This window comes from Drosophila suzukii, chromosome 3 (genome assembly GCF_043229965.1).
Source record: "Drosophila suzukii chromosome 3, CBGP_Dsuzu_IsoJpt1.0, whole genome shotgun sequence".
Lineage (NCBI taxonomy): Eukaryota > Metazoa > Arthropoda > Insecta > Diptera > Drosophilidae > Drosophila > Drosophila suzukii.
Window position 1 is genome coordinate 18,594,449 of NC_092082.1, and position 13,533 is coordinate 18,607,981.

General features: G+C 41.8%; 7 protein-coding genes and 2 non-coding genes across 27 annotated transcripts in view; 3 read left to right on the forward strand and 6 right to left on the reverse strand.

Annotated features, from left to right (window-relative positions):
- The window catches only part of RpS4 (ribosomal protein S4), a 224,377-nt gene that overhangs the window by 19,095 nt on the left and 191,749 nt on the right, over window positions 1-13,533 (reverse strand). The window contains exon 1 of one of the 7 annotated variants that reach the window (XM_065864423.2): window positions 11,475-11,484. The exons of the other annotated variants lie outside the window; for them this stretch is intronic. The gene's annotated coding sequence lies outside the window, so the exon portion shown is untranslated. Of the gene's footprint in view, window positions 1-11,474; window positions 11,485-13,533 lie in introns of those variants that run through there. 7 annotated transcript variants of the gene reach the window in all.
- On the forward strand, window positions 1,811-3,660 carry Zmynd10 (zinc finger MYND-type containing 10). Its single transcript, XM_017070247.4, has 4 exons — window positions 1,811-2,564; window positions 2,628-2,817; window positions 2,870-3,309; window positions 3,375-3,660. The coding sequence occupies exons 1-4, from the start codon at window positions 1,894-1,896 to the stop codon at window positions 3,427-3,429; spliced, it is 1,356 nt and encodes a 451-aa protein (XP_016925736.4). The 5' UTR covers window positions 1,811-1,893; the 3' UTR covers window positions 3,430-3,660.
- Window positions 3,490-13,533, reverse strand: part of RpS12 (ribosomal protein S12) — a 253,421-nt gene continuing 243,377 nt past the window's right edge. For 10 of the 12 annotated variants that reach the window (XM_070996986.1, XM_070996984.1, XM_070996983.1 and 7 more), the window contains exons 2-4: window positions 4,903-4,945; window positions 4,561-4,695; window positions 3,490-3,881 (exon numbers count right to left, since the gene is read on the reverse strand). In XM_070996986.1, coding sequence (XP_070853087.1) covers window positions 3,614-3,881; window positions 4,561-4,695; window positions 4,903-4,919 — 420 coding nt within the window. In that variant the 5' untranslated portion in view covers window positions 4,920-4,945 and the 3' untranslated portion in view covers window positions 3,490-3,613. Of the gene's footprint in view, window positions 3,882-4,560; window positions 4,696-4,902; window positions 4,946-7,953; window positions 7,964-11,474; window positions 11,485-13,533 lie in introns of those variants that run through there. The other 2 variants (XM_065864427.2, XM_070996982.1) reach the window with 2 other exon arrangements.
- LOC118877488 (small nucleolar RNA U18) lies at window positions 3,964-4,034 on the reverse strand. The gene has a single exon (XR_005014344.1). It is a non-coding gene; the product is annotated as a small nucleolar RNA U18 (small nucleolar RNA).
- On the reverse strand, window positions 4,777-4,847 carry LOC118877489 (small nucleolar RNA U18). The gene has a single exon (XR_005014345.1). It is a non-coding gene; the product is annotated as a small nucleolar RNA U18 (small nucleolar RNA).
- On the forward strand, window positions 5,713-8,833 carry Adk2 (Adenosine kinase 2). 2 transcript variants are annotated; one of them, XM_017070252.4, is made up of 3 exons: window positions 5,713-5,941; window positions 6,959-7,442; window positions 7,975-8,833. In XM_017070252.4, the coding sequence occupies exons 1-3, from the start codon at window positions 5,925-5,927 to the stop codon at window positions 8,509-8,511; spliced, it is 1,038 nt and encodes a 345-aa protein (XP_016925741.3). In that variant the 5' UTR covers window positions 5,713-5,924; the 3' UTR covers window positions 8,512-8,833. The 2 variants fall into 2 exon arrangements, with proteins under 2 accessions (XP_016925741.3, XP_016925740.3); XM_017070251.4 differs by lacking the exon at window positions 5,713-5,941 and adding an exon at window positions 6,729-6,881.
- Window positions 9,290-10,923, reverse strand: Icmt (isoprenylcysteine carboxylmethyltransferase ste14). Its single transcript, XM_017076363.4, has 3 exons — window positions 10,608-10,923; window positions 10,175-10,546; window positions 9,290-9,790 (listed from the first exon to the last, which is right to left on the reverse strand). The coding sequence occupies exons 1-3, from the start codon at window positions 10,848-10,850 to the stop codon at window positions 9,503-9,505; spliced, it is 903 nt and encodes a 300-aa protein (XP_016931852.4). The 5' UTR covers window positions 10,851-10,923; the 3' UTR covers window positions 9,290-9,502.
- mRpL20 (mitochondrial ribosomal protein L20) lies at window positions 11,367-12,100 on the forward strand. Its single transcript, XM_017076374.4, has 3 exons — window positions 11,367-11,562; window positions 11,627-11,835; window positions 11,890-12,100. Exons 1-3 carry the CDS (start codon window positions 11,476-11,478, stop codon window positions 12,044-12,046), a joined length of 453 nt encoding a protein of 150 aa, XP_016931863.1. The 5' UTR covers window positions 11,367-11,475; the 3' UTR covers window positions 12,047-12,100.
- LOC108006714 (10 kDa heat shock protein, mitochondrial) lies at window positions 12,313-13,207 on the reverse strand. Its single transcript, XM_017070256.4, has 3 exons — window positions 13,051-13,207; window positions 12,700-12,861; window positions 12,313-12,633 (listed from the first exon to the last, which is right to left on the reverse strand). The coding sequence occupies exons 1-3, from the start codon at window positions 13,177-13,179 to the stop codon at window positions 12,487-12,489; spliced, it is 438 nt and encodes a 145-aa protein (XP_016925745.3). The 5' UTR covers window positions 13,180-13,207; the 3' UTR covers window positions 12,313-12,486.

The following is a 13,533-nucleotide window of genomic DNA, read 5'->3' on the forward strand; positions in this document are numbered from 1 at the left end:
ACAAAAGAGCATTTTGAAATTACATTGAAAATTTTGAATTTGTACTTGAAAAATATTACCAATATATATGTTTATATATAGAACCAATGTGATTTTAATAGCCCTCTTTGTCGTAACATCTGAAACAGCAGCAATATCCAATACAAAAGAGCAAACCAAGGAGCATTAACAACAACCCAAAAAAGACAACCAAAGTTAGCACAGGACCAATCTGATGAAAAGGATCGTAGTGGTTGAGAGCCATGGTTTTTTGTCATTGTGAAAAACTTAGATATTTATGACAGATAAGTCGGAATTGACTTGCTTGAAAAATATTTACTAAGTCAGTAGCTTATTAACTTTATTAACTTAAAGAATGTAAGAATGATCAAGACCGTTTTCACTTGGTTTGCCAGTAAACTTTTTGTATTTTAATCTGAATCATTTTATGTATTTTCAATGTTCGAGGTTTACAAAATGTTGTAATCTTTAATAACTATGGGAAAAACCCCTGATTGATGTGATACCGGCGGAAAAGGGTTTCACCTTCAAACGAATCGGAAAGCATTGCAAACTGACTTATCTACCGTTAATTGGTTATCGATTAATGGCATTACGCAATCGTGTATTCTGTAAATGCTCCACTCTTCTTGCACTTTTTTCTCCGCGGCAATTAAAAGGCGCTTTTCATTTTCTTTTGGGAAAGTTATCAAGCTATATTAGTTTCAATTCGCTTTGGTTATTATCGAAAAATGAAGAAAACGCCGAAAGGCCACAAAAACTTTCATAGTGGTTGTAACTTTTTCCCCTCGGCCATCTCAGGCGACTTTTGAAGTCAATTGTCGTCGCGTCGGGTAGAAAAAGTGCTCGACTGGTGTGTAAATAAAATAAAATTAATAGTAACAATTGAAACAAACGCAGTGCCACAATGGAGCGAAAGAAACATTGTCCGAAATGAAACATGAGAGTGCCCTCCCCTTCCAATCCCCCATTTCTTTCCCCATGACACGACACGCATGCGCAGTGTCAACGCAACTTTTCAGCGAAAGTGACTGAACGAGTTCCAATTGTGCACGGCCGATGCTCCAAACGCCTTTATCGGCGGCCACAATTAACCGGCCTGGCGTAATAGTTGCCAAAATAAATGAAAACGAAACGCCTGCAGACTGCTACTAGAAACTGCCTTTGTTTTCTAACAGGTAACAAACTTTATGTGTCTAGACCTAACATTCCTATGGTAATAATTCATAGTCTAAAATTAAAACACTCTATTTTATTTACACAAGCTTCAATACAAAAACAAAGAAACGTTTTCTTAAATCTTTTTTTACAATGATATAATTTTTTTCATTGCAACTTTACAAATTTGAGATAAATAAACAAGGATGTTAGCTCATCAATAAATCAAAATACTATTTTTAACTTTAATAAAACCAATTTTAAATCTGAATTTAATAACAATTGGATAGGTCATATCAATAAAACATCGTACATGATTCATTAGATATCGATGTTACATTTTAATAATTATATAATAATCTAAAATGTCAAAATTGCGTGGATAATATTTAATAAACATTAGCTTTATTCTCAACCTACATATGTATGTATGATCTAAATGTTACCAATCGATATAATTAACGTCAATTGTAATCATTAAAATATGTATAGAAAATTTATTACATATTACCATAACCATTTATTTCGAAAAACAATATGTCAGCGGTTGAAAATATTTTCAGGGCTATACCTTCAGATAACATTTCAGAATCCTAGCAACCGCTGCTTGCCATGGCAGCCAAAAATGTTTACTGAACCCCTAGACCCACTCTTCACCTGTCATTAGCAAAAACCAAACGTTGAAACAAACGGGTCCCAAAAATTCTAAAGAAAATAAAACTGTGCCTAGCTAAAATGCTGAACTTTGTATATCCGGAGGAGATGTATCTCTTTGTGGAGAGCATTCGTCCGTTTGAGGTGCGCGAGGTGGGCAGCTCCAAGTGGCTGGAGGTGCACGAGATGATCATAAAGCTTAGCCAGCAGGCCTCTTTGGAACTGAGCCAGAATCGCGAGGAAGAAGTCAAGGAGTTCCTCATATCGCGCGACAAGCTGCGCCTTCTGATCCACGAAGCCTATTGCGTAACCATGTGGAAAACCCGGGTTCTGCCGCATATCCTGGAGATAGATCCCAATCCCCAAGCCACGTTCCTCATCTACACGGTGCTGTATCACGAGGCTGCCCTGGTGGCTCTACTGGATGTTTGCCTCTACCATCCCAGTGGCTGTGAGACGCTGCAGGAATCGGTGCTGGATTTGATCGACTATTGCGCCCAAGCGGTTTCCCAGGTCATTGGCTTGGTCAGCATGGGCTACCATGAAAATGAGACCAAACTGGATGTGGATGAGGCAGTGCTCACGGAGCTGGAACGCCAGAAACGTGACTTTATCTATAAGATTGGCTTGCGCTGCATCTCCGTATTGAACTATCTGGCGGATAATGTGGGATTGTTCCATCTGAGCGCAGCACGCCGTATGCTGGTGACCCACGATATTCCTTGGCTCATGGTGGATGTTCTCTGTTTCCGGTGAGCACTAAGGATCTGTGGGATCTTTCCTTAACTCAATATGTGTGTTCATTATCATCTTAGTCCCTGGCAACGCAAGACTAGCAAGGGGATGCAAAAGTTCATCGACGAAAAGTGGACCAATGTGGATGACGTTGCCAAGATTGTCAAGCCGGAGGCTCAGGCCTGGTTCTGTGTGCGTCAGCTCCTCCTAAACGCCCAGATCATGGAGAACTATGCGTTCAATGAGGCACGCTGCAAGCAGTTAAGCAAGGTTAGTTGTGACCCAACTTTTTTGAGAACCACTACTTACCATGATCGCTTAGCTTTTGGGCCTGATGCACGAGACTTTGCTGGACCAACTGCCACCTCTCATAGAACTCAAGATGTTCCTCAGCCGCCTGACGCTTAGTGGTAGTACGGCCAAGTCGCAGTCCCTCTTGCTGGAAGACATTCCGCAGATCCAAGAGGAGCTGATGAAGGACGTAGAGCAAAACGGCGGCTTTTACCAGATAGCCCAGGAGCAGGACTCGGTGTTCCTTAACAAAAACAAGGAAGACATTTGCGCTTTGGCCAGCCGCTTGAGCAAAGCCTACGGGACGGAGTTACTCTGCGAGCTGGAGCAGAACATGGAGGACCTTAAAGTGGATGAGCCAAAGGATTCCGGAGCTGGCGGCGATGGCGGGTTGGAGCACAGCTGTGCCACCTGTGAGGGCAAGGCCAAAAAGAAGTGCGCAAGCTGCAAGCAAGTGCACTACTGCTCCCGGTGGGTTGAATTACAGCTCTTAATAGTTAAATCTTTTCATAACCAACACATTTTTCGCCCTTTAGTGATTGCCAGCTCAAGGATTGGCCACAGCACAAGCTGGTCTGCCTTAAAGACTAATTTAAGCCCAGCTTTAATTACAAAAAATTCGCTTGATTAGAATAGAACATTCCAAAAATGTAAAAAGGTCAACTTTCTTTTATTTTCATCTGGATTCAGGTGCATTACGTTTTATTTTCAATTAGCGAATAGCTTAAAAAAAACTTTCACGTAGTCTCTCATTCAGCAGACAGGGGACAGCAGTTTAGCTGTTCTGCCTGAGATGGTCCTTAACCACGTCCAAAGCGGGTGTCTCCTCACCGAAATCCTTGATCACGACCACGGAGCAGCCGCACACCTTGCGGGGCTTGCCCTCCTTGTCGATCTTGCACAGGCCGGACCACTCTCCCAGCTTCTTGTGCGAGTCCACGCGGATCAGGGGGATCTGGTGCTCGTTGCACAGAGCGGTGACCAGCTTCTTGTAGTTGGGCTCGTCGAAGGACTCGGCCAGGATGCACAGGACAGCCTGACGCCTGGGGAGGTTAATAAAATGTTAATGGTTAGGCGATTGCTCTTTTGCTGGCGAAATATTTAATGCAGTTCGTTTTGTTGATACTTGCTCAGTAATTGGAAGGTTTTTAATCAATATAAATTCATAAACACGGACCAATTAATTTCATCATAGGCACATCAACAAAGGCAAACTGCATAAGATGGTAACACTTCAAGAGTCTGAATGATTTGAGATAAACGAAAATTACTCCTATTTTGGTGGCAATATAAACGCTAATTTACTGAAAATAAGAAGCCAAGTGGGTACAACTCATGCTACTCATTGAAAACGTGGTTTCATAGTTCCTCAATTTGAAAGATTCGAAATGTTGTACTTTTGGTAGGAACAGAATTATAGGGCAGTTTTGTTGGGTAATTTGAGATAAATTAGGGGTATAAACAATATATAGGATTTTATGAAAATAGGTTAAGTAGAACAGAGACCGGCATTTTGGAAAACGCGGTTTTCACAAAATCCCGCCTCAAGGATTCAGGTATTCCCATCTTTCATTATATTTTATAGAACATATTAGAGGTAGTATTAGTCTGAACTGGGTTCGTTTGAACCACTAAACTAGCAACTGCTAGACCTTTGCAAACCAATTCAAAACTCTAAGAAGTGAATCACCATATTGAACTCGGGTCTGCCGGACTACTCACTTGTCCAGGGCCTTGCAGGCCTGGTGGATGCCGTGGACGAGTCCATCGGCGATCAGGGACTTCTTCAGGACCTCCTGCAGGGCGGTGTTAATGTCCATGGCGCCATCGAGGACGGGGGCAGCGGAGGGAACATCACTGCGGCGGGAGAACAAAGTACATTAGCAATCGATCATCGTACACAACATTTAACACCCCAAAAAACTCGGTTTAGCCTTGCTTGTTCAGTAATTGGAGAATTTCTAATCAATGGAAATTCATAAACACGGACCAATTAATTTCATCAACAAGCGGTTCGCCAAGCAGGCGAAAATTTAGTTTTTCGTAAATGAAACATCCACTTACACATCAACGTCGGCCATTGTTTAGCGGTTCGGGATGCACTGCACTGAAAATAGAAGTAAAATGGTTAGTATTAGCGGGATGCCTCGCGAGTCCACGCGGAATTAAAATTTTCACATCTATACCTTTTGACAACCGGAAAGAAAGAGAAAGGATGAGCTGGGCGATGGCGATGTGAGTTTTCGGCCATTAGTTTTTCTTATCGATAGTAGCACAGAGTAGCATTATGGAACGATCGATAAGTGTCAAAATTGAACGCCCGTTCACACTAGAGTCTCGTATGGGACGCGACGTCCAAATTGGTTTCAATTTTAAATTTAAAGTTTAAGAAAACCATTCAGTCAATTAAATTTGAAGATTTTATGGTAGCCTGGTAAACTAAAAATAAAACCGTTGTTGGCACATAAATCATAAATCTATTTGGTTAAAATTGTCAACAGGAATCTACTATTTGAACAAAGTTATCTTAGTTGTTGGCTATACAAAAGTTATAAAAACTAAATATGATTTACATATTTTTCTATATTAGTTCATGATTATCCTTGATGATTTCGTTCACATATACAAATGGAACTAAAGTGCTATTTCTAAAATCTGTGTTTCTTACTTTAATTCAAATATTTTTGTTCAATGACTTGATGATCCGACGAAGTTGAAATCTTACAGAAGACTTTTTCATCCCAGGGAACTCATGGTACCATGGTACATTGGCAAATTTCAAAAGAATTGGTCGAAATTTTGTACAGTGCATGAGTGGGTGCACGCGTTAGGAAAAGATACTTGACCCCTGGCACCTGGTAACACTGAGATAAACAATCCCAAAAATTCCCAAACGGCCGCAACTCGCGCTTCCGTCTTTAACCGCTATTGTACTAATTCGTCAGTAAATATAGCGACTATATCTGATTATCCCCCGGAGAGCGATTCAATCGAGCTGAAGGCCCACGCTGGAGATCTGAAGTGCAACAACTTGTTTATGTTTACATAAGAAGGCAGCCCAGGCAGCAGGAACAACAACGAGCAGAATGACGAGCACGCTACAGTGAGTTGTATCTGTAGTGGGGTTTTATTATTAACGAAAAAGAAAGGAGAAAAAACCCACCATGTGCTCCCGATTCTCGTGTCGCACATACACACGACTATATAATTGCCGAAAATTTACAGCGGCATGTGAAAATCGTGTGCTCCGCCTGTCTGTGTGCGCGAGTTTGCTTTCGTTATCTGGAATTCAGAATCTAGATTCTAGGGTCTCCAAATGTTGACCCGTAAGATACAAAGAAAATACGGCCTTAGGGGGTGTGGAGATATGCCGGCGGTATATGAATGAATTAACATATATATCCGCCCAAGTTCTTCGGCGCCTCAAGCTCTCGAATTAAAAATATGTGACTGATAAGGAGGGCAAATTCTTGCCAACAACTACAAGTATAATCGTAAACAAGACCACACTATCGTCCCAAAAATTGATTATGCCTAGGAGTAACTATGATATAATGATAAGGATTGTATTATAATCGGAGGTTGGAAGTGTAAATGTCTTATTATGAAATGATAGGATCACCTGTTGTTTTACCGAAATACGGAGTTATTTACTAAAACATTTCTCTACTCTTGCTTTTTCAAAAACCTCACACATCCCAGTTGAACAAATATTTAAGTCTCGAGAGCGTTTTAAGTTGGCTACTGAAATTATATAAGAAAGAATCTTCTAACTCATAATTTTGCCTAACATCAAAATACTTAGATTTATAATGGAGGAGTCATAAAGACACCTAATATAAAACGCCCTTTCAAATTTGTTGTGTGTGCAGACGTATGCCTAATATTTCAACTCGGGGTAGGGCTATCTCTGAGGTTCATCGCCAGCTGATTGCGCTGAAAGCTCTTGCTGTACTCGATGTTGAATGGAATCGTTAATTGGGCGCATTAGCATTAGGCCCTCAGACGAGCAACATGTGCGATCGTATCAGCAGTAACGTTAGGTTCGGGGCTTCTACATATGAACCGACTGAAATAAGGGAGATAATACTTATAATTCCTATGATTTTCTTTCCCGCAGAGAAGGAATCCTGGTGGGCTGCGGCAACCCGCTGCTGGACATCTCCGCCGTCGTCCCTATGGACTTCCTGCAAAGGTACTCGATGAACGAGGACGATGCGATCCTGGCCGAGGACCGACACATGCCCATTTACGGGGAGCTGGTCGAAGGCTACAATGCGGAGTTCCTGGCTGGTGGATCCGTGCAGAACTCGCTGAGGATCGCCCAGTGGATCCTGCGACAGCCCAGGGTGGCTGTATTCTTCGGCTGCGTCGGCGAGGATAGATACGCCCAAATCCTGAAGGAGAAGGCTCAATCCGCTGGCCTGGATGTCCACTACCAGGTGAAAAGGGACGTGCCCACGGGTACCTGCGCCGTCCTGATCACCGGCACTCACCGATCGCTCTGCGCCAATCTGGCGGCGGCGAACAACTTCACCATCGATCACCTGGAAGAGCCCAGCAACAAGGCTCTGGTGGAGAATGCCCAGTACTACTACATATCGGTGAGTGCAGTGTTTCTTTTTTGAGATAAACCGCAGAATCGATGCGGGAAGCCATAACTAAATGACCAACGGGAAGTAAGTTATAAAGCGATCGCATACCATAGTGATTAGATGTGTTTCTCGATTGCAAACTAACTTATTTTATCAACAATTTTGTGGGAATCGTTTAAAAAATTATATTTCTTACTTTAAATAGTATCTAAATTTAATTTTGAAGTACCTCACTTGTGAAGTTCAAACTGCGATGTATTTTACATATTTACAACTAACAAAATCAATTTTTGTATTGGATGTATGTAAATCGATTGATAATTTTCTCCTGTGTTTCTAACAATTTTATGTAATCTTACCTTACTTCAAAATATTGTGTTAAAATATCTATATTTAAATGTTCTGTCTGAAAAGGTCTCAAAATAATAATTTTAAAAGTATGTTCTTATTTGTTTCGTTATCTACTTTTAACCCCTAAAAATATAGATACATAAAATCAGAAATTTGAAATAATAACCTGCAACCTGTTCCATTTCCACAGGGCTTCTTCCTCACCGTGAACCCGCCGAGCATCATGCGGGTGGCGGCCACCGCCCATGCCAAGCAGCGACCGTTCCTAATGAACCTCAGCGCACCATTCATATCGCAATTCTACATGGCACCGCTGCTGGCCGTCCTGCCCTACGTGGACATCATCTTCGGCAACGAGGCGGAGGCACAGGCCTTCGCCGAGGCCCAGAGTTGGCCAAGCGGGGATCTGCGCGAGATTGGCAAGCGGCTGGTGGCGTTCAACAAACTGAATCCGGCGCGGCCTCGCATTGCCATTCTCACGCAGGGTTGTGATCCCGTCCTGCTCTTCCAGCAGGACTCGGTGCAGGAGTTCCCGGTCACGAAATTGGCGGTGCATGAGATTGTCGATACCAATGGCGCTGGGGACGCATTTGTTGGAGGTTTCCTGTCGCAGTTTGTGCAGGGCAAGTCGCTGGACGTCTGCATACGGTGTGGCAACTATGCGGCCGGGCACATCATCAAGAATCCTGGATGCACATACTCCGGCGAGCCGGAGTTTGTCGAGTAATGCTGGATTCTGGAACTACAGAAACCTTATACACACACACGAAGACATATGAGAAGGCGAGCAAAGCGCAGCAAGATTTGCAATTGTTAATTAAGTAATTGAGAGTGACTAAGACATTTTGTTAACACTGATAATTGTTTGTACATATAACCCACACACTCAGACACATACAAAAACATACACATGTGGAATGACATGAACAAATAGCGAGAGTGAGGCTTGTGTCTTATAGATAGAGCAATATTCGAATTTAAATTGATAATAAAACGAAAGTGACACACGCGAGCGAACACACAAAAGTCAACAATTTGCACAACTTGAAGTCTTTGTTTTGGTCTTTCAGATAAGTGGTGTGAATAACACAGTCGAGTTGTATTGCCTAATCCTTTGTATATCGTGTTTTTTATCAGATATGTACGGCACATTTTTATTTAGATTATCTAGCGGATAGGTGCAATAGGTTAAACATTTTTGGAGTTCTCTGTACTACAAGTCTCATAAATGTCCGTAGTTTTAGATAATCTAAGCAGATTTATGGAACCTGCAAACATGGAATATAACAAAAAACGTGGAATATAAATTAGAAGTACAGATGTGTAACATGTCCTATCAATGTCTAAAATATTTGACAACTAAGGCTCGTCAGCATTATCAAGAACCTGACAAATTCTGATGCGTCATAAAGATAGAAATGTTTAATATCAGTAGAAGCGAGATGAAACCACAGCTGTTACATTATAGGCCCCATAAATTCACAATCAATTGACCCAACGGCAGATTAGATTATCAGCAACATGCTTTGACTAGTTTATGAATACAAACCAACAAGCTAAATATTAGAAAAACTTATTTTTAAAAAATACAATGTGCTTTTGAAATATTTTTTTGGCTATACAAAAGACAACTACTGTGTACGTTGTTTACCTAAATCTAAAATAGAACTTGTTGTTTTCCATGGCGACTTGTGACATTGAACCTGAGGTCCGTGACACTAATCGATCAGATAGCCCCGGATGAAGGGCAGGCCAGTTGGCACCCGCTTCTGATAGCGCACATAGTCCGACTGGAAGAAGTTGAGTAGGGAGTACTCTTCGACGTAGACGCGATCGTGGAAGAAGAGCCAACTGACCAGCGTGTAGATGCATATGCAGATGGGATTAAGCAGCACGATCTGGGTTCCGATGGACCACCAGAACCAGCCGACGTATGAGGGGTGCCGGCAGTAGGCGTAGATCCCACTCGTAATTAGCTTATGATCCGAGTGCTTTTCATCCTGGACCTGTAGAAGAGATTAGAAAATTGGGATAAATCAAAACTTATTTTGGAATAGTTATGGCAAGGCTATTTAAAAATCAAAGAGCAGTAAGGAATTAAGCACTTGTTGCATTGTTTTAAATGTACCCATAAAAAGAAGATAGTAATTTCTACCCTAAAATCATAGTATTGAATCCTAAACGAATGTATGATGGGAATTTCTATTTTAAACTGAAAGTGACTCGATATACATATTAAAAAGCAAATTCAATTAGTTACAATACTGCAATCAGAGAAATCTAAATAGGTTCAAGACAGCCCATGATCAACGTATCATGTGTTGTACCTACAAATCCTATATCCTAACTTCACCCACAATCTTCTAAGCATTAAGCATAAGTTAACTAACCAAATGTGTGAAGCTTCGTCCTGCTGTGATGATGGCCGCCTTGCGAACCACTTCACCGAAGGAGCATAGTAATACGCCCACCAGCCAAATGTGTCCGAATCTCTTGAACTCCGGCAGGAAGTATATCTCCAGAGAGAACTCAATCCAGCTGGCTGCAGCAGCCAGTCCATAGTGCACCGAGTGGTTCAGCATGAAGGAATCGAGACTTAGAGTGCGGGGATTCGCACAGGCGATCACCAGGAACTCCGAGTAGTGGAAGAAGGACATGAAGCAGCCGTACACGCCAAATTGCTGCCATTCAGTGGGGGCAAAGCAGATGACCAACGTACTTACGGCCATGGTAAAGCCCAGGAAGGAGGCCCTAATGGCAACCTGTGGGGTGTAAATAGCGATGTTGATAAGGTTCTTATATGTACTTTACCAAGTGACTCACCTGATAGTCGTGGTTTCGCAGCACGAACCGTATGATCATGTTGATCAGGGCGTAGTATAGAACAGGACCCCAAAGCACGGCGCCCCACACTTGGGGCACCAATCCATAATAGATCTGAGGCACCGAGGGGATGAGGATCAGGGCTGCGGTGATCACAAAGCAATATAAACTCAGGCGGCCCTCGGAACACAGGGTGGAGCCTCCATTCCCCGCGGCGGGGACTCGGGGGCTATTTGCACACATGGTCGAGGGATCGGGACTCTATTTGTGCTGCAAGTGTGCGCCAAAACACGAAAAATTCGAATTTTTAAAACATTTGCTCGGTTCGATGCTCCAAAACGTAAATAAACCGGCAAAGCTTCCGATAACGATAGTCAGTACAGTGAGATACCGATATAATGGAAACAAGGAGAGGTATGTTTACTTGTATGATATTCAATTTTCAAAGTAAAAACAAATAAAACTAAAATTTTTACCCATTTCTATATGTATGATACATTTTTTATAAAATCTTGTTGGCTGAGTTGGCGTTAATTAAAAAATTTAAATTAAAGTAGAATAATTTTTAGAGAATACCCACTGTAGCTACAAACAATAGTTATTACTCCAAAAAAACATCGATAAATGGTAGTTTTTTCATGTGTTTAAATTAAGTGATAAAGGTTATAAAAATAGATTTAATTTTTTTTTTAAAACCAAAAATTTAAAAGTGTGCCTTTTAATTCAACTTGATTTTATCGATATCTTATCGATAACCCGACGAGCGGCTGTTAACAGCGCCGTGCAGGTTATGTAAAATAAAAAGAACAATTTTGGAGTTCAATTAAAAAACCAAAGAATTGAACTAAACTTGTGTTAATATCAAACCATGGTCTTCCTGAATCTGCCACTTTTGGTGCGAGCCCGCGGTCCGGATGAATTCTGGCGGAAGAGGCGCATCTTTAAACTAGCAGCGGTACGTTCTCCCATCTTTCAACTCAAAATAACAATAAAACATTGAAAATGTTTACTTCCCACAGCATTACAGGAGTCGCACCCGCAATGTCTACTCCTTCGCTATAAGGAGTGTCCATAGGGCACTGGCGTACGCCACCAAAGGACGAAAGCTGAAGAAACTGGACATGGCGCAACTGTGGAGCACACGCGTTGAGGCGGGATGCCAGCAATATGGTGTGGGTCTGGAAACCTTCAAGGAGGGCCTGGCGCGCTCTGATATCCTGCTCAACAAGTAGGTGGCACCCAAAGATGCATCTGCCGATTAATCAACCATAATTCTTTGCAGGAAAGTCCTCTCTGATCTGGCCATTTGGGAACCGCGTTCTTTCGAAGCTCTGGTCAAGATCTCTCGGGAGCGTGCCGCCGTCGAAGGAATGCCGGATATCAAGCGGAGGTCGGCCTTCAACCAGGTCTACGGCCTGAGCAATTTAAAGTTGGATTAACTTAGCCTTAAGTAGGAGTTCAAATATAGATATTTTGTATATTTTACCGAATAACGACGTCTTTTTTTGGATATTAGAAAATGTAAAATCTCTTTGGATAGCATTTAACTTGAAATTCTTTTTGGTCTTACATAACTCAACTCTTTTTCCAGTGATATTTAACAATATTTTTTAATCCCCTTAAGGGAAATGTGATACCATTTAACTTAATATGATAAAATGAGATAAGAATGTTCCCAATGAAAAACATGACAAATACAACCATGTTTTAGATTTTAACAAGTAACTCGAAATTTATTGAATGGCGGTCCATGCGCATTGCAAACAAAAATATTGCATCAGCGTTTATTGTAGGTCTGGTTTCGGGTTTGTGGGTGTGTTACATACTAATAGAAAACATAGAATTCATAGAATTGTGAGACAGTGTCCGGCGGCGAGCTCTACTCAAGTTTAGCCAGGATGTCGGATTCGCGGAAGAGGAACAACTCCTTCTGGTCCCCCTCCAGGTTGACCTTGGTGCCACCGAACTCGGGGAGCAGGACGCGATCGCCCTCCTTCACGCCAATGGGAATGTGACTGCCAGTGGTCTGCGGATTTGGTTGGACGATCAATTAAGATGACTGCCTGTGCACAGATAGTGACGAAATACTCACGGCGTTACGAGTACCAGGGCCCACGGCCAGCACGGTGCCTTCGAGAACTTTGCCCACCGACTTCTCGGGCAGAACGATGCCGCCTTTCGTCTTGGTCAGCGCCTCGGCCCTCTGGATCAGGATGCGGTCCAGCATGGGGATGATCTTCTTGATAGCGGCGGACTGGATGTCATTAAATAAGCAATAACACAAATTAACCCATGTTTCATGTTTCTCTCATTGATTACACAACAGCCCGGCAAAAGAGAGGAGGTCCACCCGCAAGTTGTGGAACCTTCTCGAAAGATGTTGGACCTAGTGATCCTCGACTCTTTCGTTTAAGGCATGTTGAGCAACACAACATTAACTCACCATTTTTGTTCTAGAGTTCTTAAATGCAAACTGGAGCGCTTGGAAAAAGTTAAGTGAACTTTTAAGTGAACCACACGTGCCGGCGTAACTTCGATAGATGAGAAACTGCAAGCAGAGGTGGAGAAACATCGATGTTTTTGAAACATCGGTGACTTCGAGGTTTGGCAGGGCTATCGATGTTTTCAGGGGCTCATCGATGTTTTTTAAATTTTATTAAATTTAAATGTTAAATTTTAATATTATTACTATTATTGCAAATAGCAACATACGTTTGAAATTCAAGCCCAAATAAAATTCAAGACAAGACAAAAATGCTATTTTCATTGTGGCGCTATATATTTCACATCCAAGGGAGAAATTTAGTAAAAATAAAATAATTTTGAAATAAAACTTCATATGTAACACAAGTATTACTTATCAACTAACCTGTTCAGCCTTTTTGTATTCCTTATGATGCTAAACAAGGGAGAATTAATATTACTT

What these genes read in the sequence shown, in the direction of transcription:
- Icmt (XM_017076363.4), bottom strand. Translation starts at nt 10,850, where the DNA reads ATGTGTGCAAATAGCCCCCGAGTCCCCGCCGCGGGGAATGGAGGCTCC. An exon ending in TGCGAAACCACGACTATCAG is followed by an intron (nt 10,547 to 10,607) that starts GTGAGTCACTTG and finishes TACACCCCACAG; the next exon opens with GTTGCCATTAGGGCCTCCTT. An exon ending in GACGAAGCTTCACACATTTG is followed by an intron (nt 9,791 to 10,174) that starts GTTAGTTAACTT and finishes TCTCTTCTACAG; the next exon opens with GTCCAGGATGAAAAGCACTC.
- mRpL20 (XM_017076374.4), top strand. Translation starts at nt 11,476, where the DNA reads ATGGTCTTCCTGAATCTGCCACTTTTGGTGCGAGCCCGCGGTCCGGAT. An exon ending in GCATCTTTAAACTAGCAGCG is followed by an intron (nt 11,563 to 11,626) that starts GTACGTTCTCCC and finishes TACTTCCCACAG; the next exon opens with CATTACAGGAGTCGCACCCG. An exon ending in TCTGATATCCTGCTCAACAA is followed by an intron (nt 11,836 to 11,889) that starts GTAGGTGGCACC and finishes AATTCTTTGCAG; the next exon opens with GAAAGTCCTCTCTGATCTGG.
- Adk2 (XM_017070251.4), top strand. Translation starts at nt 6,853, where the DNA reads ATGTGCGATCGTATCAGCAGTAACGTTAG. An exon ending in CGTATCAGCAGTAACGTTAG is followed by an intron (nt 6,882 to 6,958) that starts GTTCGGGGCTTC and finishes TCTTTCCCGCAG; the next exon opens with AGAAGGAATCCTGGTGGGCT. An exon ending in CCCAGTACTACTACATATCG is followed by an intron (nt 7,443 to 7,974) that starts GTGAGTGCAGTG and finishes CCATTTCCACAG; the next exon opens with GGCTTCTTCCTCACCGTGAA.
- LOC108006714 (XM_017070256.4), bottom strand. Translation starts at nt 13,179, where the DNA reads ATGTTTCTCCACCTCTGCTTGCAGTTTCTCATCTATCGAAGTTACGCC. An exon ending in AGAACTCTAGAACAAAAATG is followed by an intron (nt 12,862 to 13,050) that starts GTGAGTTAATGT and finishes AATGACATCCAG; the next exon opens with TCCGCCGCTATCAAGAAGAT. An exon ending in GCCCTGGTACTCGTAACGCC is followed by an intron (nt 12,634 to 12,699) that starts GTGAGTATTTCG and finishes CCAAATCCGCAG; the next exon opens with ACCACTGGCAGTCACATTCC.
- Zmynd10 (XM_017070247.4), top strand. Translation starts at nt 1,894, where the DNA reads ATGCTGAACTTTGTATATCCGGAGGAGATGTATCTCTTTGTGGAGAGC. An exon ending in GTGGATGTTCTCTGTTTCCG is followed by an intron (nt 2,565 to 2,627) that starts GTGAGCACTAAG and finishes TTATCATCTTAG; the next exon opens with TCCCTGGCAACGCAAGACTA. An exon ending in CAAGTGCACTACTGCTCCCG is followed by an intron (nt 3,310 to 3,374) that starts GTGGGTTGAATT and finishes TTCGCCCTTTAG; the next exon opens with TGATTGCCAGCTCAAGGATT.